A 25,920-nucleotide genomic window follows, 5' to 3' on the forward strand; every position below is an offset into this window, starting at 1 on the left:
TACTTATCTCTGATGTCATTTTCCATAGTTGAGTTAGGGTTGCAAACTTCAGTCTTCAGCGCACCTAGTTGGGCGAGTTGGTTTAGCATGACGATTACGTAAATGCGTTCAAAAGCCGTGGACGATATGCGAAGACGAAGGTCACCGCTCGCGTTTATGCGTGTCTCGTTTTCCCCTATCGCCCTCGCATTTCCAGAGCACTTACATAATCGTCATTCTTTTTTCATTCGTTTTTAAAGTTTTCGATTTTCAAGAACTTTCGTACAGAAAGAAAAGTCGCCTGCATAATACATCTGCTGCTTACAGTAGGTAGAGGTTAACTTTTGCTTGTAAAGGCGACAAGCTCGTCAAACTCTGTGCAATAAATGCCAAGGAAAACGTCTTCTTCGTTGCGGTGTGTTTAGATGAGAGCCTCTTTTTATATTTTTTCCCGATGTCTGGTACCTCTTGCTATGCCGTACCAACAATATTGCGCCGGGAATACTGTCGCCCCTAGGCGCCCACACGACCGGCGCTGTATGCAGATCTCGCGAAAGTTGTGCCGCCGGAAAGCTTCAGCGTTTGTCGGTGCATACTTTTGCGCGAAGCGAGCGTCGTGTTGCGGTATCGGCTCTTGGCTGCAGAACCGCGTCACGTTACCGCGGTCCGTCCACGAATAGATGCGCGAGCTGGAGACGAACGCCATCGGCTCGCACAGCTGCAGTGTTCGCGCCGGACTAGCGTCTCGACCGTGTTTTCGTTCACGCAGTGCGAAGCGAGCCTTCACCCTCGTGCTGGCCGTCTCTGCGGTTGTCTTCGTCGGCATCATTCTGGTCATCGCCGCTAGGCTTATGCGTGAGTTCCTTTCTCTGCGCCTGCTGATTCCGAGCCGGCCAACTGCAATGGAAATTTTGGATCGTGTAATAAAGCATAATTTCTGATGGTGCAGATATAAAGGAGCTTCCGCGCAATATATTATCGTTGCAATACACGTGCATGCGTCTCGGACGGCTCGCTAAAATGGCTTATTTTGATAGCGAAACTTCCGGCGTTACCGCTTGCCGGAAGTGATGCATGGCATGGAACGCGGGGCTTCGCACGCGTCGCCTGCGCTATTTAAAAGCCCAGTGGCGTACCAACAATTTGTCGGGTTGGGTGGCAAGCCCCCCCCCCCCCCCCCCCCATCTCTGTCTCTGAAATATATATATATACACACACACACACGTGGGAGCTATTATGAAACACAACTTGGCCTCAGCTGCTGTTTTGTTGGATTTGCCTGGATTTGGATTTGGATTTTGTTGGGAGCCTGTGGGGCTAATGGCCTACTTTGTCCCTTACGCCTCACTTTCGACAGAAGGGGGGGGGGGCAAGTGCCCGTAGATACACCTATGTAAAAGCCACTGATGAGATTGAAATCCCGCAAATACAAGTTGTACAGCTTTGTCAAAATCACTCTATAACGGTATATATATATACTCCCTCATCTATAACCAATGTAGCCAAATTAAAATTTTGCTCCAGTTGGCCCTTAGGCATCGTGTGGCTAGATAGTAAAAAATAGGGGATTCAAAGGCAGAATAATACTTTCTGCAGGACAAGACTCGCAACATCAATTTGGCGTTGATAATTACAAAATTAGCGAAGTTTGCTGGTTAAGTAGCCTGCTAAATGACACAATATGGAGTTTTGCACCCTTGTTGCGATTTTTTTGCTATGGAATGCGTTATTTTGCCTGGAATCAAATGTATTCAATATTTAGAGGCTTCCGTCGCTGAAACACTGGCAATATTTTGGCGCCACGCAAGTACGTTAATGTTTGGGGACACATTCGCACAATTGGCTTGACAAGTGCCCCGTATAAGCAGAACATAGGCGTGATTAATGGATCATAGAAGTGGTGGGATACAATTGCATCAGTCGACAAGAAGGCGCAGTGTTTTTGTGCTCGCTCTTGCGAAATCCAACACCCAGTAGCTCACATACAGCGCACAGATTCGGGCTCGCGACCTGAACAAGCGTTAGAGTGCAATTTTCTCAAATGACGTTGACGAAAAACTGTGTGCCTAATTTTTTTTCTTGCCAATTTGCCGAATAAGTAAACTATCACGCTGGAATTAAACGCAAGCCAAAATAGAGAACATCTTTTGCCTGATTACGCGAAAGATATGTATTCGTGGTCTAAGCGGGCGAAGGTTGTGGGATCGTTCCTCACCTGCGGCAAGTTGTATTTTCATCCATTTTCATTTCCATTATGTTTATCCTTTCTTTATTTCATTTATTAGGCACAAGTAATTTCCCCTATGTTCTTGGTGTCAATGTTCCTTGGCTTCTTGGGATATAACTAATAAAAATCGGGCCCCTCGGTTAACCCCCTTTCTTCTCGTTTATGTGAGTGACAGTGTCACACATAGCGGTGAACGAGGAAAGAGAAATTTGGGTTGACTGAGTGCTGGCGTTTCATTCCAGCGTGACAATAAGTTGCTGTTAAAGGAACGCTGCTGCATTCTTGTTCATAGACGGAACCATACCAAAGTTTCTAGTTAGTCGTTGATTCACCATAAACTATTACCTTTATATAAATGGCACAAAGAAAAGACGACACAAAAACCTAAATGGCAGGACAGGTACCGACTAGGCCAACAACAAGTGCTACTCACCATTAGCTAGTCCCAGGTGGATGCTGTCAAAATCCGTGACGTCACTTACAGTAACGCGAGCTTCTAGGCAGCGTCGCCAGTCGCTTCTCGCTTACCAAGGCCTTGAGTCTGAGCGTTCGGTGCCGGGCCCACGCAGCTTGGTCGGTGAGACTCGCGCGGTTGCGCGCAGTGCCGCTCGCAGCACCCGTTCGCGCAAAGACTGCCGCCGGAAGAGCGCAGCGTCCTTCGTGTGCCTTCTGCTTCGCCTTGGTCAGACTTTACTGCAGCCTCGTGTGCCGCAGCGCGCACCCCCTCGTGAATAACAAAAATGAGGAAGGCAGTGTATGTTGCGTACGGCGTTGCTTGAGAACGTGCGAATTCTAGGAACGAGTGACAATCAGATCGTGGTTTTGGCACTTGAAACACCATAATTAATTTTTTTTTAACGTCGAACGTGGGATATATACGTGCGATACGTGAGTACGTTTAATGAAATGCGGAAGGAGAAAACTGCATTAGCGATATATTGATTATCGATGTTCGGTCAAACAAGGCTTGTCGCTGGAAAGATCAGAGAAACCCCGACGAACAGTTTGTCCAAACGCTCCAGCACTGGTGACCACTTCAGTTGCGCTCCGTCCATGTGAGCTTTGTCGCAATGCATGGCAACGGTTTCAATGTGTGTGAGCATGTTGTGCTTGCGAAAATAAGTGTTCGCGGTATAACTTTGAAATCAATACATAGCTAAATGACACTCGGCGAACGCCTGTCTCATCTCTCTCTCTTTTTTTTCCCCGTCGTGGTCGTGTGTTTACACGCTGGTATAACGCGTATTTAATCGTTGTACCCATCCGTGCGATTATTTGGCACAATAGTAGTTGGTCATTGCCATTGACGTAGCTATGACGAACGAAACACTCTGTAAGTGCACTGTTTTGTCTGCTGACCATCTCCCAACACTGAGCGCCAGGTCCTTGCGATTTCCTTGACTGTTCTGTCTGTCACGTGACCACTCAGTTTTGTGAATACCAGACTTGGGTAATCGTTTCTCGCTCTCTCTCTTCTCCTCCAGTTCTCAGGAGTTCAGAGCATGGTAAGTGGATGAGGCTGCGCACCAGCGATTCTCGTCATCTGCGCATAATTTGCCACGAGGGCATATCCGTGGGCTCGGGAGCCCACGGGTTATCCTCGGATATCGCGAATGTAAATATATTGAAATAGATAGTGTCCAAATCACAGCTGGGGTTTTGCCAGCTGCATGCAACGGAAGCGATTGCAGAAGTCGGAATAAACGCGTCATTGTCGCCATGATTTGTGGGCCACTTAGATTTAAAAGCTCCGCAAGAGTCGACCAAGTGCGAAGGCAGCTCCACGCATCTCTTCGTCCTAGACGTGTTTCATAAAGTGATTCAGGTTCACAAAGGGTTCACAATTAATAAATTCTGATGAAGTGCAGAATTTATGAATAAATTCTGATGAAGTGCAGAATTTGTGAATTGCGAAAGTGTTAGGACTGCAGTTGATGGTTTTGTTCCCTCCAGATCGACATCAACTGCAGTCCTAACACTTTCGCAATTCACAAATTCTGCACTTCATCATAATAAATTAATTATAGGAATATTTTTGTATATAAAGAAGGCATTTGATACCGTTTCTTACTGTATACTATTGCAAAAACTTGAAAGTTATGGCGTCACAAAGGACTCCCTAAAATTTTTGCCAGCGATTTATCTTCACGGAAACAAATGGTAGTAATGGGTGATTATTATTCTACATACAACACAGTCATCAGCAGAGTCCCACAAGGTTCAGTGCTCGGTCCTGTGTTATTCTCGTTGTACATTAATTACCTCCCTAATGCTCTTCAGAACTCAAACGTTTTAATGTATGCAGATGACACAGCTTCATTATTCACAGGACACACTTTCTGCACTGCAAACGCATGTGACGTTCGAGTTATCAAAGATTTCCTCATGGTTCTTAGAAAAAAAATTAACTTTAAACACCAATAAGACAAGATATGTAGTTTTTCGATCGAGGAGGAACAATGTTGACACCAGTCAAATAAATATCACGTTAAATAAAAGCCCCATCCGAGAAGTTGATTCGTTTAAATATCTGGGTATCATATTTGACCAGCATATACATTGGGAAGCACATATTCATAATATATGCAAGAAGGTCGCATATACCCGCCGTGGTTGCTCACTGGCTATGGTGTTGGGCTGCTGAGCACGAGGTCGCGGGATCGAATCCCGGCCTTGGCGGCCGCATTTCGTTAGGGGCGAAATGCGAAAACACCCGTGTGCTTAGATTTAGGTGCACGTTAAAGAACCCCAGGTGGTCGAAATTTCCGGAGCCCTCCACTACGGCGTGCCTCATAATCAGAAAGTGGTTTTGGCACGTAATGCCCCATAATTTTAAGGTCGCATACGGTTGTTACTCCCTAATTAAAGCAAAGCAATATTTCCCTTGCGAAGTACTCAAATCCCTTTACTATGCGTTTTGCCATAGATATATTAGTTATTGTTTACAATCATGGGGCGTGACTTGCATGACATACTTACAACCTTCACAAAAACTACAGAAAAGGGCGCTGAAAATAAGTAGCACTTCAAATTATACCAGTGATACATTTAATGATATTTTACAAACACAACATGTGTTATCCGTTAATGCACTAAGTAATCACAAGATCTCAACTTCAGTTAATAATATTTTATGCACTAACTTTCCTATTCCTCGAAAGGTCTTTTCTTTTCCAACTCGCAGTACTAGACATGCTTTAAAAGGTAACTTAAGCTTACCAAAGTGTTACAATGTATACGGCGAAAGGTTAATTGAATTAGTGGCACAGAAATCTGGAATATTTTACCCCTAGAAGTTAAAACCGCACATAATTTCAAGCAGTGTAGCAAATTCTTTTTTCTTATTAACCCGAATCTTTAACTTACTTAAATTCATTATGTAGGAGTATTTTCAGAATGTTTGTCTGTATAACTCATGACGTGTTCCGGAATACTCTGCTGTTAAAATCTGCGGCTGACTTGTCTTTTATAATTTGTCACTGGACCGCAAACTAGCCTTCCCTGGCTATCGGTCCAGATATCTGTATAACCATGATTGTGTGAAGAAAAATAAAGCACTTAAAGAAAGGGTTAAACATGAACGGAGTCGCTTATAGTAATAGTTATAAAGGAAACAGTGACAAATCAAACATTGGATAAAGTCGCTTAACTTAACGTCCAAGGTTGATCTTAAATATATATTGTGAATAAGTGAACATATTAAGATACTATAACTGATAACTTCGTTCGGGGAGCACATGCTTTTGAAATTTGATCACCAACGTTTCAATTTTTTTGAGCGAGCTAAATCCGCTTAACGTTAGAGAGACATCCTCCATCTAAATACATTGAAACGCACATATCGTTTTCTTCTTAATTCGGTGCACCTGATGATTTTGTTGCATTTAAAAGAAGAGGTTAAAGATTTAACAAATGTAGAAAGTAGGGTTTTACTTAGGTCATCATTTTTTAATAAATTTAGGCAGAACCCATCTTTTGGCTATGGCTGTCGTCGTTAGGGTATTGCTGCATTTGAAAGAAAAGGTTAAAGATCTACCAACCATGGGGAGCAGATATTTTATTTAGGTCGTCACTTTTTTTTGTACATAAAAAAGTCAGGCAGAACCTATACTGCGGCGATGTTTATCGCCGTACGTGTGATTGGTATTGAAGTAGGTGGTGCACATGCAATTACGTGGTGGCAGATTCGTAGCCCCACTGAAACGCCTCGTGTGTGAGCTGCGCACTACAGCCGGATTCCTGCCTCGCGCTTCCCTCTGAAGGAGCTGCGCCATCTAGCAGTGAGCGTGCGAAGGCGTTCTTGCGTGGCCTCCGAGATCGCACCAGTGGCTCGCCGGCGCGATATCCTTCGTGAACATTGTGACAATTTAAAGGGAACTGCAACTTACACGTCCAATTGCTTTGAACGATGCACTTTGCCGAACTACGATGTCTGTTTGGCGCACAGTTACGAAGTTCTTTTGTAACCGAGACAATTTGGGTCAATCAAAAAAAGATGGTAGGCCCTATATGAACCCGCCGTGGCTACTTAGCCCATTGTCGCGGGACCAAATCCTGGACACGGCGGCCGCACTTCGATGGGGGGCATAATGCAAAAAATGCCCGTGTAATTAGATTTAGGTGGACGTTAAAGAACACCATGTGGTCAAAATTAAGCGGGAGTCCCTCACTACGGCCTGCCTCATAATCAGATCGTAGTTTTGGTACATAAAAGCCCATAATTTCGATTCCTGTAGGCCCCCTGTATTCGCCCTGCAGTGCAGTTTGCGCGCGACCTGTGCGCCATAGACCAGTGAAACTGCGGCCTTTTCAGAGTGGACACGGAACATGCAGCGAGCGGCGGAAGAGAAACGGGAGAGGCGCTGCGTACATTCGTCGTGACGCTACGGATCGCTGATCACGAGGGAAGACTGCCCGAGAAATCTCGAAATGCGCATGCTCTTGTGGCGCGTCTTGCTTCTTATTTTGGCGCGGCCCTGGTCAACAACATGAGCGAAGATAGGTTCCTCGAAGCCGCTCAAGTCGCCAAGTTTTTAACTGTGGTTAGTAGCCCACAGTTACTGGTGACGCAGCCGGACAAGACCTGCAATGGTTCAACGGGGGACCACAGACGCCCGCCCGTAGCACCTCTGAAACCTTTTCTGGACCTTCCGTGAGTGATATGAGCTATAGCTGACACCACGCTACCGCAGTTAATTGTGGAGCGCCCATCCAGCTTGGTGGTTCACACAAGCTGAGAACAGGCTCCGCATGAGTCGTCTCACCTCGTAAGTTCGCATGCTACTTGAAGCGCTGCCACCACAGACAATGGCCCAATTACGTGCGACCCCACTATACTGCCACTGGGCGAATCTCCGTACACGAAAATCAAAGGGGCTCTTTTTCGCCGCCGCCTGCCCATCGCCGTATGCAGCAGCTCCTGAGGAGCTCGGTGCCACACGTCCAGCCAAGTTTACACGTCAGCGCTCGCTCGGCGACACCGCAGATTTTACTCGACACGGCCGTACTATACCTAAGTTATTCCTACAGCATCTTCCGGCTAACGTGCAATTGACTATCGCCTCAGCTCATAAAAGTTCGTTGTCGGAACTGGCCCAAGACATGATGGACGTTGCCCCGGCCGCCATTTACGCTGCCTGTAGATCTCCGGTGTCCGACATCGATTCCTTCCGGCAAACAGTAGAAAATCTCGGTGTCTCAAGTACCTAAATTGCGCCAAGACACTCGCATGTATAAACACCAATTCTGTCCACCTCAGCAGCCCCCTCCGCACTTTGGTCGCTTCCGCAAGTTTTTCACCGCAGAACCTGCGCAACTATATACCACCGCCGTTTTGGTGCTGCTGCTCGTGCTCCTGTTCGTGCCACGCGAGAAACACTGCGGCCGGCCTTCAGTAACAGCGGCGGACGACCATGGCCATTCCGTAAGCCGCCTTTTTTAACGCAATAAGGTATAATGCGTCAGAAAATTCGTAGACTACGACTTTTTACACATAACCTACAGACACGATAGCATTGGATTGTAATTTGAATAAACGACAAAACATAATTCTGTTACGCAGAAACTCAAACTAATGCTTTAACTTAAACCCTGTTCCAGCTTCCGTTCGAGGTCTATCTTAGTTGGAGCGGCGCGCCCCATGCACTCGGTTCCTTGCAATATCATCCAGATGGCGCTGGCCTCCGCGCATCCGCGGCAGCGGCGGCGCCCGCAGTGGAGGGAAAAGGAAAAAAAAACCACAAAGTTCGCTTGCGTACATAGCGCTCGCCGCTTATGGTTACATTACGGTTACATAAGCTGCAGTTATCGGGAAGCGTAAGAAGAAGTCAGGGACCTTTGAATACTGTCGCGTCCCACTCTTAAAGGCGAAGCGTAAGCATCCTCTATATTTTTTTGCATATTGCACACCCGGTACTTTCAGGCTATCAACAGCATGAGCGTGCGCATCAGGGTGACGCAGTGTTTCTGACAGGAAAATAGCCAGCACAGAGTGTTAAATAAAGGAAGTGTTCGTAAAACTAGTGACCATAATTAGCGTTGAAGGACAAGGTTCCTGTGGTTTAATTGGTGATGAGTCTCGTTCCTTGATTTCTCTGTGACGTCTGCTTTGTACCACTAGTGATGGTCTGATCAGCGGTACTGAACTAGCAGACTGTCTTGCCACGTAGCGCCGTGTAAGTTAATGTAAAGCCGTAATTAAACGCTTTCGCATAGTCACTGCAGCAAATTCTTGATTTCACATCACATCAACTTGTGCGAAAACATAGCTATTTGTATTTCCTTGAGCTGTAAAATGCTTGAATGCACAGTCACGAAAATGAGTCTAAAAGTCACGGCACCACCGAGAATTTAATTTCTTATAGCACAGCCGTGTAACGTGAATTGTTTCAATGCACTACTTTGGTCGAATAGTCGCACATGACATGTACCACTGATTACAGCCTGTGAGCTAGGCTGCGGAAAAAAAGAAATGTTTTTTTTTTTCGCGGCATGCTTACTCTCCACACATTTGGTGCGTATTTCCTTGGAATCATCTCCGCGCACTTTCGGCGCGCAGGATTCCGTACGCAGATTATTTTCATCGTGTGTTGCACCACCCACCGTATACAGCGTGTAATTCTCCGCAACTTTAGGGAGTGCACTGCCTTTTTAACTGGGACCACGATATATTCGAAGATAGACTTTGTGAAGGCTTATTTCCCGATCCCTGGTGAACCATCTGATGTGCCCCAAAGCTGCTGTCACTACCCCGTTCGGTCTCTTCAAGCTTTTGCGTATGCCTTCTGGTTGGCGTACTGCGGCCCAAACGTTCAAGCATTTTATAGATGAAGTCACCAGGAGTTTGTCCTTTTGCTTTGCCTGCAATGATGATCTCCTTGTCGCTAGTAAGAATGCGGAGACGAATGTGGATGAAGATGCGGACGCCAACGTTTGCTCACACAAGTCCATCTGACGCGCTCCTGCCCTCGAGACTGCAAAGTTCTGTCCCGTTTTCGTCCCTATTGACGCGCCTCGTCGTCCTCTTGAACTTCGCTATGACGGCCCCTTCCCAGTCGTCAAGCGTCCTGAACACCGCTTCACTGTATTGCGCAGTGAGCGAGAGGACACAGTCACTCTCGAGAGAATCAAACCTGCCGCCATCGTCAGCGCCTTTCAAGTGATCGCGGCCACTTGTCTGCAGGGGGACGACACCTGTGGCATGTCCTCCTTCTTCAGCCGCGGCCCTGGTCAACCACGCGAGCTGGTGTTAAGATAGGCAAGAAAGAAGAGAATGAATAGGCAGTGTGTCCGCTTTGGCTTCTATCGCAACCGTTGAAGTAAAGTCGCCAAGTTTTTAACTTTGCTTAGTAGCACTCACTCTGCGCATGACTGCGCACGTTCGCGATCGATATCAGAAGCGCGAACAGTTGTGAGCTTGATCTTGTCAAAGCGCAGTGCATTACTTTCATACTAGCGACGAAAAGTGGGCCATTGTCTTTTGGAATGGCGTATCGTTTTCATCGCATTTCTAGCGGCCGGCGTCGGCGATGTTAATTGGGGGCGGGAAATGAAAACGTCATAGTGCCCTCTGAACAGTCACGGTGCCTATAGTCGATGCAGAATTTAGCTGGGTCTTAAAGGCAATTCGAATTGGTTCAGCGGTTGTCTACGAATGAGAGCATTTATGTATTTCATATGTTTTGAAGAGAGGAATCGAAGACGGTCTCGAAGTGAAGCTTCCCTTTGTTCAACCTTATAATGCACTTGTTAGGTCGAAATTTCAGCACAACTCAGTAGTAAAGTAACTCAGTAAAGGACCTTTATACAGGATCCTTTACTAAAGCAGACATTCGATGCTCAGAATTAACGCAGGAAAATGCAATTCGGTACATTTCTAACTTATACTAAAGGCCAGGTTCTAAATATGAGCTGACGAGAGCAGATCGAGTAACTGGGCGAGTTGGTTGGGGACCTTAAGGGACGCATATTATCGCGATGAGGGAACAAGGCTTACGATAAAAAGTAGGCTAAACTTTCAACAGTGATAAAATACTGGGCAGAAGTGAAAGAAACTAAATACTGCAGTTTTAAGTGCCAAAATGAAATGATTGAGGCGCGCCATATGCGGGGGAGGGGGGGGGGGGTTAGATTAGTTTTTCGCCACCCGTGGTTCTTTACCGTGCACGCAGTGCTTGGTACACGGGTGTTTCTGGATTTCACCGCCATCGAAATGCGGCCGCCACGGCCGGCATTCGATCCCGTGACCTCGCGAGCTTAGCAGCGCCACAACAAATCGTTTGCTCCACTATACGGCGGGTATAGACGTTTTCATCGGGCGAGGATGATAGGGTGCGCGGAGAGCCTTTCCTCCTCTCTGGCTTGGGCGATCCGGCGCGGCGCTGCTTGAAAGTATTGCTGTCGCGTGCTGCGGAACGATTTCGAGATGTTTTAGATCTTACTTTGTGAAATTTACGCCATGTTCGTTCATATAAGGTCGTCAGGGAAGCCTTTCGGTGCATCGGTAACTACTGTAGGCAGAAATATGGCTTGGGGGTGCAAAAATGTGCCGCGCACAATCAGCCGCGGTGTACGCGCATTATCAGTCGCGGTGCGCGTATGTGTTCTTTACTATCTTGCTTATATCGATTTTCATTCAATAAAAAAACCGGCGTCTCTGTATTACCAGCATTAAATGGTAAATCAGCTCACTGTCTGATCGATTGGCGTAGGGAGTAAAACATAAAACATAAGAGCGCATGCTCGTGCACGGCCAACCTCAGAAGGCAACCACGAAACATCTGAGCGGCAGGCGCTATCAAATATTTGTGATACACTGGCATCGTTCTCACGCATCTCAAGTCTAGTATACTTGAAATTACCATATGTCTACGCTAGCCTTGCTGCATGAAGCGCATGGCGCTGCTCAACACAGCGATCACTGCGCTTGGTGAGCCAGCACGATACATATATAAGCTGTGTGCTTCGGCATTGCCTCTTTGGCCTGTATACAGCCATAATATACGAGAGGGTTCGCATAAAAAGAATGCGATGGCTATTTTTGAGCGCAAGATTTCCGTAATACGTGTGAGTGTGTCGTAAAGAACTGAACGAACACAACGAGAAAAAAAAATTCTGTTATCATCCTCTTTCTCTAAAAAGCATCAGAAAACGGGCTAACGCCGCTCAACGTTTATAAATATATAACCGCTGATGCCGTATGCTTGGACCATGCGCTGTAGCGAACAAAGATATCTGTAATCCAGCACCTACTACTGCTTAGGACACTCGCGCAGTTCATAAACCGTCGCTTTGCTGGACAAGCTTAATTCAGACTGTAAGGTATGCTGCTATTAATAGCCAAAACTATTTTATTCGTGGGTGGAAACCTCATCCATCCAACCAAGTAGTCACGCAATGTAACCTGCAGCGAACATTTTCAACGCTTGTCAAAGTATAACAGCACAGCTCCTATCGTAGCAGAACGGTACCCATGTGCACGCTGTTACGATCGTCGCGTATGTTTCATGGCTCCTAAACGGCAGCTTAGAAATAGGGGATAATATTGCAATAGGTCGCATTAGTGATAGGAACATTCGGAAATACACAATTGATCCCCGAGGCTGATTGTAGGCTCAAATATGCGCGCACACATCGCGCTGCGTGTTCCGTCCACCTCAACGCCAGCAGAAATTCCGGCCATGCGCATTAAACCACTTCAGCACGTCTCACAGAACCGTTTACTACGTATAAGACGCACGTCATACTAAACAGACCACACGGCCGCGAAAACAAACGCCAGCACCTACCGCCGAGCGTATACCTGCCATGCAAAAGACCGCTTTCACCCAAGCCAGTATGGCGCTGCTCATAGGCGGCGCCACTGCGTTCACAATATGGCGGCGCCTACGAAAAAACGGTCTATAGTTGCAGGCAGAAGTGGGATAGCTGTCAAAGCTTTTCATATTAAGAGGCACGGAAAACTGCCTGCTTAACATATCTGTGTCTCATTCCCAGCCGATTGGTTGCCACGTTGCTGCGAACTTTTGGCGTGACCGCGGCACGCATGCTCTTCTGGTGTATTCTTCGACTTCGCGCTCCGAATAAACAGTTTAAAGTTGAGCTTCCTACTCCCTTCTGTGTAAGCTTTTGTTTCCTAGTCGCGCTAACGTGCATTATGGGTTGTGAATAAAAAAAAAGACACGTCAAGTTCTTGCGATGTATTTTGTCCGTATCAATAGGCACATTTTCGTCACCAATTCCCTGACTACGCTAAAAACTCGTCATACTTGATAAATCCGGCAGAATATAGCTTGATAAATCCGGCAGAACCGATCTCACGATTAATATCGACCTTAATGCAATTAGCATTGAATAAACTTATTGACACCGTATCGCAAGCGCCACAACGCGTCAGGTATGAGGCGCGTATGCAGTCGGTCTGAACGCTTCCCTTCGCACACGCTGCGCCATCTAGCGCCACCGCAGCGAAGTATCCGCATGGCGCGTGTGTGCATATACACAACCAGACACGGTTGTCCGAATATATATATATATATATATATATATATATATATATATATATATATATATATATATATATATATATATATATATATATATATATATATATATATGATCTGTGTTTGATTCCTCCCTGCGCACGAGAAATTTAAATGATTTTATAGCGTTTGCATTCTTAGGCTACTTCACGCACTATTTTGGATCTATCTATCTATCTATCTATCTATCTATCTATCTATCTATCTATCTATCTATCTATCTATCTATCTATCTATCTATCTATCTATCTATCTATCTATCTCTATCTAACTAACTAACTAACTAACTAACTAACTAACTAACTAACTAACTAACTAACTAACTAACTAACTAACTAACTAACTAACTAACCAACCAACCAACCAACCGGTTTCCGGGCTACCTGGGTCAGTGGGTAGTCCTTGGCAGAATGGGTTGCCCTTCGGTTTGCTGCGCTGGGGTAAGAGGGTTCAACCAACCATCGGTCACTGACGGTCGGAGCGTCATCGGCGCACCTGACAGCCGCCACCTGCAATAGTTTGCTTGCTTCGTGAATTCACCTTGCGCCGTCGTCAGCAGCAGTTATCGCCGCAGCGCTGTCATTTTTTACCGGTCGGATCGAGTTTTACAACTTTGATAATGAGACTGCACTGCGTGGAGACGAGCAAGTGGCACAATGCTTGCGCATGCGCAGCGTTAGCGTGCCAAGTTACACGTGTGCGTCGGCGACCACATCAGTGCCGGACGCACTTCCTAACCTGATCACTCCTTAACAAGATTATGTTAATTTCACTAATTCATAAGGTAAAAAAATCGTGCTTCACCTGGACGTGATGATATGCAAGCAGTACCTCTGAAGCATGATCTTTACTCAGTATGTGAGGCCTTGTGTTGCATCGCAAATCGAATGTAGTGGAGTGTACCAAGACAGCTGAATATAGCACGTGTATGTCCACTTTTTACAAGTTGGGGGAAAGAACGACATGTATAATTACAGACCCGTTTATGTTCTACCCGTTTTGCCAAAGGTCTTTAAAAAGTCGTCAATACTCGTCTTGAAAATGTTTTTCTTTGAGCACTGTGTTATTACTTCCGCGTAGTACAGATTCCTTAAAAAACAAATCAACTCAGCAGGCACTGCTAGAAGTAAAATACAAAATTGTTGACACCATCGAAATGCAAAAATACACTCTTAGATTTTTCTTAGATTTTCACAAAGCATTGGACTGCGTTCATCACAACACCCTGCTACGCATGCTTAACAGTTATGGCGTACGTGGTACTGCTTCTGACTCGCTAAAGAACTATTTGAATAACAGATTGCAGTATGTTCAGGATAATGGCGTACCCTCCGAGAAATTAGTAATTCAGCATGGTGTTCCTCAAGGATAAATATTAGGACCGTTATTGTTTTTATTTCTCACAAATGATATCGCTAACATACCCGAATGGCCTAATGTGGTCATGTACGCTGACCATACGAACAATTACGAGAGATGCTTAGAACCATTCTAAGAATGTGAAGGCAAAAGTCTTGCGCGTGCGGCAGCGGCCTCTCTCTCCACCAACTCTGCATTCCCAGAACGTCTGCGTGGCACTGGGGCCGTATGTTGCCCTCGTCAGGCCGCTACCGCTGCTTCATCCATAGCCGCTTCGTCCATAACGGCGGTTACGACAAGCGGCATTTCGAGCTGCTCGGGCCTCTTCCGCCGTGGCGTACTTTCTCCCCGCCCGCGGCTAGGAGACTAACGCGCGCTGTCGCCCCACAGCGATGTGCAGAGAAGCTCTGAACCCACGCGGCGACGAGTTGCCGTTGCTTTCATGAGGAGTCGTGCTAGACATGCGTCGGTTTTTGCTTGAGCTTCAGCTGGAATGGCTGGGTTTGTGCTCGTACTCGAGCTGTTGGTTATGGTTCGGCTAGCGTAGGTGGGGGCTCATTGGTTGTTGAACGGGACAGGCGGTTGTGCGGGACAGGCGAAGCGACTTTGAAGCAAATTCTTGAATGTGCCTGGCAACGAAAGCTACACCCTCAAAACTAAGGCGTAGGCCGTCGACGGCGAGAACTCGCATTGGGGGCAACCACTCACTGCCATGGTCAATCTATGAAGCTTCACTGGAGTGACGTCAGAAGTATCTCACTTGTGTACTCGAAGTGGCATGCCACCTTGTTGCAGTGGCGAACAAAAGCTTCATTCTGACAGCTAAGCGGACGGTTAGTAGATTGTGGTAGAATCAAGCTATAGCATAAATCCACTATATGTCGGAGTGCTCACGGGCTTAGTTGAGAAGCGGACGGTAACGCTTGAAGGTGATTCGGCCAGTACTGGAGGCTAATTCGTTGGTCCCAAAATGCAGGATCATGGTGGAGCTAACCAGCATATCGTGGTACGAAGTCCACGATATTCATATATATATATATATATATATATATATCATAATGAAAGCGGCGAGCACAGTTGGTGATCGTTGAAATCTGATCTGCGGATCAAGCGCGTCGGCTATTTTTCATGACGCGGCCTAATTGCTGGCGCTCGCATGCTTTCCAAGAACGATAGCACCACTCGCGTCGCGCGCACAATCCGATTTACACAAGGTTCGGCGAGAACATAGAACGGATAGAATCAACGATAACATTCCAGTAAATTCCAAATCAAGCAGTCGCGTCTTGAGCTGAGCGATAAGTTGTTAGCGGCTGAAATGCGGTTAAACGGTTAATCAAGTACACGTGCCAGTTTAAATCTCTACCACGTGACTGGCTTCCCACACTTCACATACATTGTTTTCGTTTGGACACTCCTAATGCTAACGCGTTAATGAATAGCGCATGAAAGTTGCCCTTTAATGCGTGTGCTTTCAATACTGTGCTTTGCTGCAGCGGTGAAAATCACCACGACTCCTAAGCCGGTGCGAGTTGAACACCCGAACTTGCGGCCGCCTCTGCTGTTTTGCACCGTGGGCTACACCTTCGAGGACGATCAGGACTTGCTCGGCTCCGACTTGCCCTGCGACTACTTGATCTACTCGGACTTGATCGCCAACAACGGGACGTTCGCTCCCCTCTACGGTACACGGAGCTGGGATGCCTACAAGACCGTGAGTCGCGTGCTCGGGTAGTATTAAAGTTATCCGAAGGGGTGAGGGGAGGGGGTATTTTGTAGGAGTCCACCTAGCCCATTTAGACCACCGCTGATTCCTTGCAGCTGCACTAGTGAATAGGAGACTGGCTGGAGCGCGTCTGAGAAATAGCTTCAGAAACGTATTATTGTAATCAAGAAGCGTAGCGAAATCACGCATGAGGTAATAGAAGTCGCCAAGATTGCGCGCATGGGCAGCATGTGTGTGATCATGCCTTCGGTTTTCATGAACCGTAAGGAAATGCGTTTCCTTGCGTGCTGATCTCAAAAGAAAAAAAGGTAGCAATTTTGTTCGAAAGACGAAGCATCGATTGCGAGAGCAAATTAGTGGACAGCTCTGTGAAGCAAGGATAGTAGCTTCATCGGCCGTATAAACTTGCAAACATAGGCGTACTAACTAAATTAGCAAGCATGGTGTCACGCGCGCACAAGCAAACGTGATCACATCTCACTCGATGACCGCGAAAACTCGCTGTCAAAGCGCTGAAGTGAGGAAGTGCGGTAGCAGCAGCGAGCGAATTGCTCTTCGTACTGCGTCTCGCATCAACGCGAACCAAGTCGCGAAAACGGCGCGCGTCGGACACTGTCCCCGTCGCCGATAGATTCCAAGGTACAGCGTGTTACGTTTCGCCTCCGACGTGCGGTATAGCCGGCGCGGATGCAACGGACGCCGGGGCTTCGTTCACAGCGGCGGACATATTGGCCAGTTCAGCGCTGCCCCAGCGCCTCCTGCCAAGCGCGTCCAGGCATGTTTCAATGCCACGTGTCTTCGTGTGTGTGTGTGCATGTTGGTGCCCACGCTTGTCAAGGCGCGGCAGCCGGGGAGAGGAGCTCCCCAACTGTGAAGCGAGGAGGTCTGACCGGCGCCGGCCCGGCGGATACGTCACTTCTTGTGACAACGTGTCCGTGCGCCGCCGTCACGTGCGCCTCTTCCGGGCCTTTCCTTCTTGCCCTCGACTCCGAGAGTATAAAAGCAGCTGCCCCCGGATGCCAAGGGAGAAGCTTCGATTTATTCAGTCGAGTAACGCGGTCTCCCGTTTCTTCACTTCGGTCGACCTGACCGGCCGCTCTTTTGCGATGCTAGAATAAACAAGTTGTTCTGTTAGCAGTCGACTCATCCTTTGCCAGGACCTTCGGATGCTTCCAGCTGTGCCCCAGGCCGCCAGGCCAACGCTAGCCTTGGGGCTTGCGACCCATTTGCAACAAGCGGCGCGCGCCGTTTGGCGTTAATTTCGCGCGTTAACTGACCCCTTGCTGCTGCCAACAACGGAGCAGTTTTGAAATAGCGAAACGCTCGTGGTACGTTCATCGTCACTTGCACTGCCAACGGAATGCCTACAGTGTCTGCAGTGCGGCCTCGAGGAGCACATCGGGGCATGCAAGCGTCTCCTTTAGACAAACCAGGCCTCAGCGAGCGTCTCCTTTAGACGCTCGCTGAGGCGCCTTCCGCTTCGTCCTTCGCGATTGTTACCCCACATGTTAATGAAAGATTGTACACGACTGCCTAGTTACAATCAACGAACCTGTTCTGATGCTTCTTTTTGCGCTTTTGCACACAGTCTTTCAGGTAGGCCAGGCCTGCTTTGTGTTTGTTTGCAAAAAGAAGCATGAGAACAGCTTCTCTGACTGTGCTGAGGCTGTCGTGACAGATTGCTATATATATATATATATATATATATATATATATATATATATATATATATATATATATATATATATATATAAGGGGTTTAGGTTCCAAGGTTAGTTGTAGTGGTAAAACATAAATACCCATAAAGTTTATGGGGAAACGGTGCCGCGGTAGCTCAATTGGCTAGAGCATCGCACGCTTAATGCAAAGACGTGGGATCATACCCCACCTTCGGCAAGTATTGTTCACCCGCTTTCATTGCCATCAGTTTATCATTTCATCAATTCAGTTAGTAAGTACAAGTAATTTTTCCTATATTGTCTTTGACGTCTTTGTTTGTTGGCTTCTCATGATATATATATATATATATATATATATATATATATATATATATATATATATATATATATATATATATATATACACAGTTGTTTGTTAGTTGCTTACCCACCTATCAAAGGCTCTGTTTTAATGTCGTTGCAGGGCATAATAATTGAATTAACGCATAAATAAATGTTGTAGGAAGAAGCTGCAGGAGCGAGCGAAATTGCTGTTTCTACGCTTCGTGTCCAGCAATGTAATTTCTCTGATATGTTCTGCATTGTTTAGCAACTAGTCGATTTCAGTAGCCGTATTAAATGGGTTTTAAGTGCCCCTTATTAAACGTTTTCCGATAGGTATGTGCTAAACGTTATGAATGTTAACAAACGTTCACATTTACCTAGTTGATCCTTCTGTGCGACTTACTGCAGCTCGAAGAATTCTTCTTGGGGACCCAGTCTCGTTGGAGAAGGTAGCGAGTTCTCCATCATTTTGTAGGACTTTACAGCAACCATCGCTCATTGAGAAATATATTTTCTAGTTAGAAAAAATTCAAAGGTTAACGTTCCTTCTAAGCGCTTCAACCGTTTGCTATTTGTTGAGATGTAATACCAGGGTTGCTACCTTTGTCTTGTTTGCTTCTTCGGTGACCTTCTATGGCTTCTTTATTTATAACCAATGCTTTGCTATTTCCAAAGAGAAATTTCTCTGTACCTTATTGTTTATGCATACCATATAATGATTTGCAATGCCAAAATGTATTGTAGCTAGTATATATTAGTTTTGTGTTTTTCTTAGTATTACGATGTGACGTAGAACATGTTCGAATGCCACTTAGTGTTAACACTGTAAACATTGTTGCGTATAACATTTCGCAAATCCTATGCTGCAACTGCATATGTTTAAATGACCGAGGGGAGGTTCTGGACCTTCGTCAGCTGTTGCAAAACACCTTCACTTCAATTTTCCTCGGTTTGCACTATATACTGTTGACCCAAATAAATGTGTTCGGATGTATGCTCGCAGTTGAGGTTAGAAGAACGCAGGCCATGCAGCAACGTAAGGCAGGTAAGCGGTGGACCATTATACTTAAATAATGCGGGGGGGGGGGGGGGGAGGAAACGTAGTCAAGGACGGCAGAAAATCCGGCGCGGTGGTGAAATGAGGAAATTTGCAGGTGCAAGTTGAAACAAGCTAGCGCAAGACAAGGCTAATTGGATATGCCTTCGTGCTGGGGGCAGTGAGCATAAAAATAGACTTAGCTGCTGCTGATGGTGATGCTCGCAGGCGCTCGGAACGGCGACCCTCACCGCCGGTGGGGTCAGCTTCACGCTATCCGAAGGCGTCGGCCAAAACAGCACGTTAGATGTAATTCAGCAGCGGGACAGCATTGTCAAGTCATTCATCACCGACAGGATGCTCGCCCTGGGCACATTCGACTACGAACCCACCGCCGGCGTTCCGCTCTCCAAGTTGAAGGATTTTTTCAAGGTGAGCCTTCGACACTCTCGGCGGGGTAAGCAACCCGCAATTCTGGAACGACTCGATGCTGTTCTTCCACTCCACTGAGTTGAACACTGCCCCTCGACTGACGAAGAGGCTACACTTCTCAGGGATTGTCGCACGTGATCACAGACAGCGTGTTCATTTATGCTGGTTGGTACACAGCGCGCGGCACCGGACGCAGCGAGAGAAGAACACAGAGAGCGATTCAGCAGCCCTGTGGTTCTCGTGCTGTGTCCTGTGTTGCGCCGTTTGAAGCTGGTGATGCGCAGTGACCACCCTCACAAAAACTTTACTTTGGGTTTCAATAGAGTGTGTATCAAGCTCATTTTGATTCTACAGGAAATCAATTCAGCATCACATGCTGTGCGACGCGCCGCCTTCCATAGTGGGCCCACATTCGCCCATGCTTTCCTTGTCGAAGCTAATTCGACATAAACGCTGTGCGACGCGCCGTCCTCCAGACCGGTCCAAGTCTTAAACGGACAGGTAACTGTATAGTTGAGACATGCCGTGGCCAGTTGCATACCGTCCCTGTCCTTATTGTGGGGATTATACACACCTTGCAGGACATGGGTGAGGGTGTGTGTTTACATCGCTCCGGAAGATATCTTTTAGAAAAAACACATTCGCCGAGCTTCGCGCGTGATCTTTGCGCATATAGCACGGCGATGCAGTAACCTTTCTTCGCTGGAGTAAAAAAAAAAAAAAAAAAAACAAAGCCAGCCGTCATGCTATCGGTGTCGCACCACATCGTCGTCGCATTAACTGCTGTCGTCACACGCACGCTTTCGCCTCACACGCAATTTCTCACACGTCATAACAACGTTGGTACATTTGGTAGCGTTCGCAGAACCCCCAACAATTCTGCATATTTTTTGTTGCTATTATAGGTTTTATTTGTCTGCCTTTGGTTCCCGCTTTCACTTAGTACATATTTTAGCGTACGCAAGACAAATCCTTTACTTGCCAATAACGCCCGTATATCTTCAATGATTATATCCACCTCGTCAACATTTCCCATTTATTATGCGACGCAGTACCTCAACAAGACGCTGCCGTCGCAAGATCCCGCTTCGATGGTCTTCCTTGGCGTCTTCCTCGCCACCAACGTTATTGCCGACGCCTTCATCGCCGACATCTCGCAAATACCGTGAGCACCTTTGTCTGTTCTCTGGCGCACATCACGATTGGGAACGGAACCAGCTTGCAAATCGCACTCGCGCATTGCGATGATATCGCTAGCATCTGCTGAGCTCGATTAATATTGTGTCAAGTCCAAAAAGCAAGCACAGACGCCGCAGTCGGTGGCTCTGGAATAATTTTGCCAGCCGAGGTACAAGCACCCTACACTGCCATACACGGGCATTTGTGCACTCGGACCCCCAAGTGAAAGCGCTAGGTCAAAGGCTCGATTGCCGTTCTCGACCGAGGTGGGGAACTTTTTGCGTAATGCGAAGACGTGGGATCGTTCCCCACCTGCTGCAATTTGTTTTTTCATCCACTTTCATTGCCATTAATTCATCGTTTCTTAAATACAATTAGTAAGTACAAGTAATTTCCCCTATGTTGTCCCTGGTTTCTTTGATTGTTGGCTTCTCATAATAGGATTCATAATAATCAGGCCCCTCGGTTAACCCCCTTTCTTCATAGTTTGCGCAAGGCGGATGAGCAGATATTTTCAATATGTGCATTCCAGGATAGATCGTTAGTTATTGTTATACCTAGGTATTTAAAACTGGGGACTTCATGTAAGGGTGATTGTCCAAGGTGATGCCTATGATCGAAAAGAACTTTTTTGCGTGATACGCAAAAAGTTCATTAACTACTTAAACTTAACTACTTAGTTCAATAACTACTTAGACATGATTCTAAGAGGGCCGGAGAAAAAAAAAAGTATGTGAAGTACAGACCCATAGAAAACAGAAAATTCAAAATAGGTAAAAAATGAAACACACAGTAAAATCTCCCTAGTAGGACTTGTCAGATATTGCGTGAGTATTCTTTCCAGTCGCTCATCTTGCTCGTACGTCTCTGACGTATTCGAACGAGTCTGGCCGTATGACGGCTACACTTGCTCATTTATTTGTTTTGTAATGAGTCTTAATTAATTATTTGAGTAAGAATTACGAGTCGTAATTAAATGTATGAGGTAATGAATTATAACTAGGCTCAGGCCATCTTAGTGATCTTTCATGAATGCTGGTTAGCTTTAATCAATTTAATGCTAATCGAAATTAGGCTGAATCAGTATTGATTACCCTGAATTAATCGTGATTGGGTTTAATTATGTTTTATTAGGCTAATCAATTTAGCCTAAGTCATTTTCTATTAGCTTCACTATTCTTAAATACGCTCAGGTATACGTTATTATAATTGGCCTTAAATAACCCTGATCATCTCTATCTTAATGTTAATAAACCAAAATTAGGTTTAATTAATCTTAAATGTCATCTAATGGTCTTGACCAGACTTAATAATTTGTTTAATTAGGCTACACTAATTCCTTGTCGCGGCAACTGTAGTGGTCTGATTTACTTCTGCATTGAGTGCGCGATATCACCGACTGCATGGTATACTTGTTGCGGCAACAAGAGTGGCCTACTTTCTTCCTACACTAACTGTACAATATAGTTACTGTAGTGGCCTGCTTTCTTTCTGTACCGACTTTATGGTATGGCCGCTTGTGTGCTATGTTTACTCGATTCGGCAGCTGTAGTGATCAGCTTTCCTTCCGCACCGACTGTATGGTATGACCGACGGTATCGGCCGCGGCGGCCGCATTTCGATGAGGGCGAAATGGAAAAACGCCAGTTCCCCGTGCATTGGGCGCACGTTAAGGACCCCCCGGTGGTTAAAATTGATCCGGAGTTCCCCACTACAGCGTGCCTCATAATCAAATCGTGGTTTTGGCCCGTGAAATCCCAGCATTGAATTCACTTCGTACTTGCTCAGTGGCTCATTCTCTTTCTTACTCATTCACTCACTGCTCCTTCACAGCGAAGGTGTTAGCCTCTAGTTGTCTTGAAAATGTGGACGGTGGAGTGATTAAAAGACAGGACAAAAGACACACAGGGACACACACAGCGCACTGCTGTGTGTGTTCCTTTGTGTCTCCTTTTGTCCCGCCTTTTAATCGCGCTACCGCACACATATTCAAAATGCGTTACCAACAAGACCACCTTGCAACCCTCGTGAGCCTCTAGTTGGTCGGGCTTTTTCGGTCTATGCTCACCCAAAAAACAGTACCGTCATCATGGTAGCTAGAAAATGGCTTTGTGTCTGAGTTTCCGCGTAGCAGAATTACGTTCTCCCGTAAATTCGAATTACAATCGGGTGCTGTCATGGTTGCAGGTTGTGTGTAAATCGTACTTTACGAATTTTATGATGCGGATTACTTTGAGAACTTCAATTAGTTCAATAAACCACTTTCGCTAGGCGGAGGGCCTACAAAAGATAAGGCTTTACGGTGCACTTTCGCACACCTGCGTGCGCGCGTGACAGACGTGTGCATGCATGGGCGCTCTGACAGTTGCATCTTTTGCACAGCGTGTGCTGTGACCGTGATCGACATTATGGCGAACACTGTCGAAAAACGGTATCGCTGCCTAACGGACGCGGCTACTCAGAGAGACCCCGAACAGCAGCTGGAAAAGGGCTTTGTCCTTACGGTTTCCGCGCAACACAATCATGCTTTCTGGTATATTCGAAATACAGTCCGAAGGCGTCACGTCTGCAGCTGACGTGTAATCGTATTTTACGCATTTACTGAGACAATTTAGTTTTAAACATTCATTTAGTTCAATAAGGCACTTGCGCTTCACGGAGGGTCCGTAAGAACGAACGTCTGTGCTGCACTTCCGCAAAGGTGCGGGCGGGCTTGACGAAAGTCGCTTGTGGTGGTGGTGCTTGTGTAACGTAGGTTGTGTTTGTTTAACGTCGGCAGCAGCTTCTCCGTTCATCCACCTTCGCAGGGTGAAATGGAGGCGGATTTTTTTATTTATTGCGATAACAGTTATATGGACACTCAGGGTGCATTTTTGCCGTCGCCGTAATGCGTATGAAGTCCAAGGGCGATAACACCGTCGCCACTCTCACTACGCTGTATTTACGGGTGAAAGCACCCAAGGGGAGCCGAACGATCGCGGCTCAACCTGGCGGGCGGGAGGGAGGACAGCGCAGAGCAAACGCGCCGCCTTGCGTCACACGAGGGCGGACAGCGCAGAGCAAACGCGCCGCCTTCCGTCGCGCAAGAGGCCGTGGGAGGATGAGAGGGGGGGGGGGGGAGGCGGCGCTGTTCTTCGGCAGCAACTGCGTATTTCGCGACCGGATGCAAGGGGAACTGACTATCCCGGCACAATTTCGCGCGAGCAAGGGGAGGAAGACGGGAGGCAGCGTGGGAGGGAGTGGGAGGGCGGTGTTCTACTCCAGAAGCAACTGCGTACTTCGCGCGGTCGCGCGCAGTCTCGCGCGCCCTATCATGAAAACGGTCTGCAGACGGCTCGCACCTTTGTGCATACTGTGCCCTCGCCACTCAGTTTCGTTGAAGCGATAGACAGCACGAAGGTCACTTCGCTCGATGCTGCTTCCGCGCTTGCTCACGCCAGCGTTTTGACAGCGAGTGTCCGCGGCCACTGTGTGCGATGTCTTCGTGTTCACCTGTGCGCGTTGACGCCATGATTCCTAATTCAGTGTGTAAGCGAACGTTTCCAGGTCTATGCGGCCGACAAAACTGCTATCCTTACTTCGTATAGCTGTCTACTAATTTGCTATCGCAATGGATGTTTCACCATTCGGGCGAAACTGCGACTTTTTTTTAAATCCCAAACGATGGTTCGATCGGTCACCCAGCCAATCCGACTTTTACTCCCTGACCGCAGCGAGATCTCCACCCTGATCCTGGAAACGCACATCACGCTCAGAGAGGCGCATCTCGGGGGCCACACAGATTGTCACGCCTACCCCATCAGCGCCGTTGGCATCAAGAACCTCGCCAACAACACCGTGCCGAGGCTGGTGAGTTTCGGCAACTTCATTCCTAGATATGGGCAAGCCCTGCATAAAAGCTTTCATTGATAATTTCGGTCCGTCTTCATGGCAAATGGTGGTTGGTGGTGGCTTCCCCGTCGGTACAAAGGCACGCGCGCAACCAAGTTGCCGGGTGCGTTTGTCGCCAAACTTGCAGATCTTCGAGACGCACATGCTGCCGCTGAAGACTGATGCTTCGTTTAGATTCGGGGGAAGGAAAGCCCTCCTCTCCTCCCGCTGCCCTTTCCCTTTGCTATCCGGCGGCGGTGGAAGAGGGTTGGCACTTGCCTGTGTGGAGGCAACGCACATGTCGAATACATACACGCCTGTTACCGCTCTGTTCTCTACGGAATTACACAATTAAACCGCAGAATCCACGCAAATATCCTCACTTCAACAAATATACGTCTTCAAGCACATCATTCCTTTATTCTTCATTTATTCCATAGGTGACTGGCTATTCGCTTACGTTGACAATCATCGTGCATAATTTTTGCACGCGCTTTAGAGCGCAGCTAGCTCTTAGCCGCCCGCTTACGCGGCGAGCGTCGGCGTTGCCCTTGGTAGCCGAGCGAACGCGGAGCGCAGCGAGAGATGAAAGACGACGATAGCGAAGAGAGCGCGAGAGCTTGTACGGACAAGAAACGCGAGGATAACGTGAGCAACGAGTAAATTGCACATCCAACAACAGGGAAGAGATTCTGAAGAGGGTGCGTTGGAGCGAAGGCGAGCGTGTCGGCGGGCAAATGATAGGAGAAAAAGCGCTACAGCAACGTTTCTTTCATTCGTGAAACACGACATTGGTAGTGAAAATGACGTGGGAGATCGTTATAGTGTGCGTGGTATTCATTGCAGTTGCTTATCTCTATAAAGATATGGCAGTCTTGGTTTCGCGGGTTTCAAGAGTAATGATCGATTACAAAGAATGCTGCGCACTGTATGACAATTCCCCAGTGGGGGGCTGTTGCCCTACTTATTATTTCATTTTGATTACCTTCAGGGTTCTCACATTATACAGGAGAGGGTATGCAGCAAATGCAACATCACTAGTACTGTGAAACTACATCAGTTAATTAGGT

At 46.9% G+C, this 25,920-nt stretch overlaps 1 protein-coding gene across 1 annotated transcript in view; it reads left to right on the plus strand.

The window, feature by feature from the left end:
- Nucleotides 1-25,920, plus strand: part of LOC126525988 (uncharacterized) — a 183,464-nt gene that overhangs the window by 139,547 nt on the left and 17,997 nt on the right. The window contains exons 13-16 of the mRNA XM_072284147.1: nt 16,101-16,318; nt 19,598-19,801; nt 20,854-20,966; nt 24,694-24,829. Coding sequence (XP_072140248.1) covers nt 16,101-16,318; nt 19,598-19,801; nt 20,854-20,966; nt 24,694-24,829 — 671 coding nt within the window. The remainder of the gene's footprint in view (nt 1-16,100; nt 16,319-19,597; nt 19,802-20,853; nt 20,967-24,693; nt 24,830-25,920) is intronic.

The sequence above is a fragment of the Dermacentor andersoni genome, chromosome 8 (assembly GCF_023375885.2).
Source record: "Dermacentor andersoni chromosome 8, qqDerAnde1_hic_scaffold, whole genome shotgun sequence".
Classification (NCBI taxonomy): Eukaryota; Metazoa; Arthropoda; class Arachnida; order Ixodida; family Ixodidae; genus Dermacentor; species Dermacentor andersoni.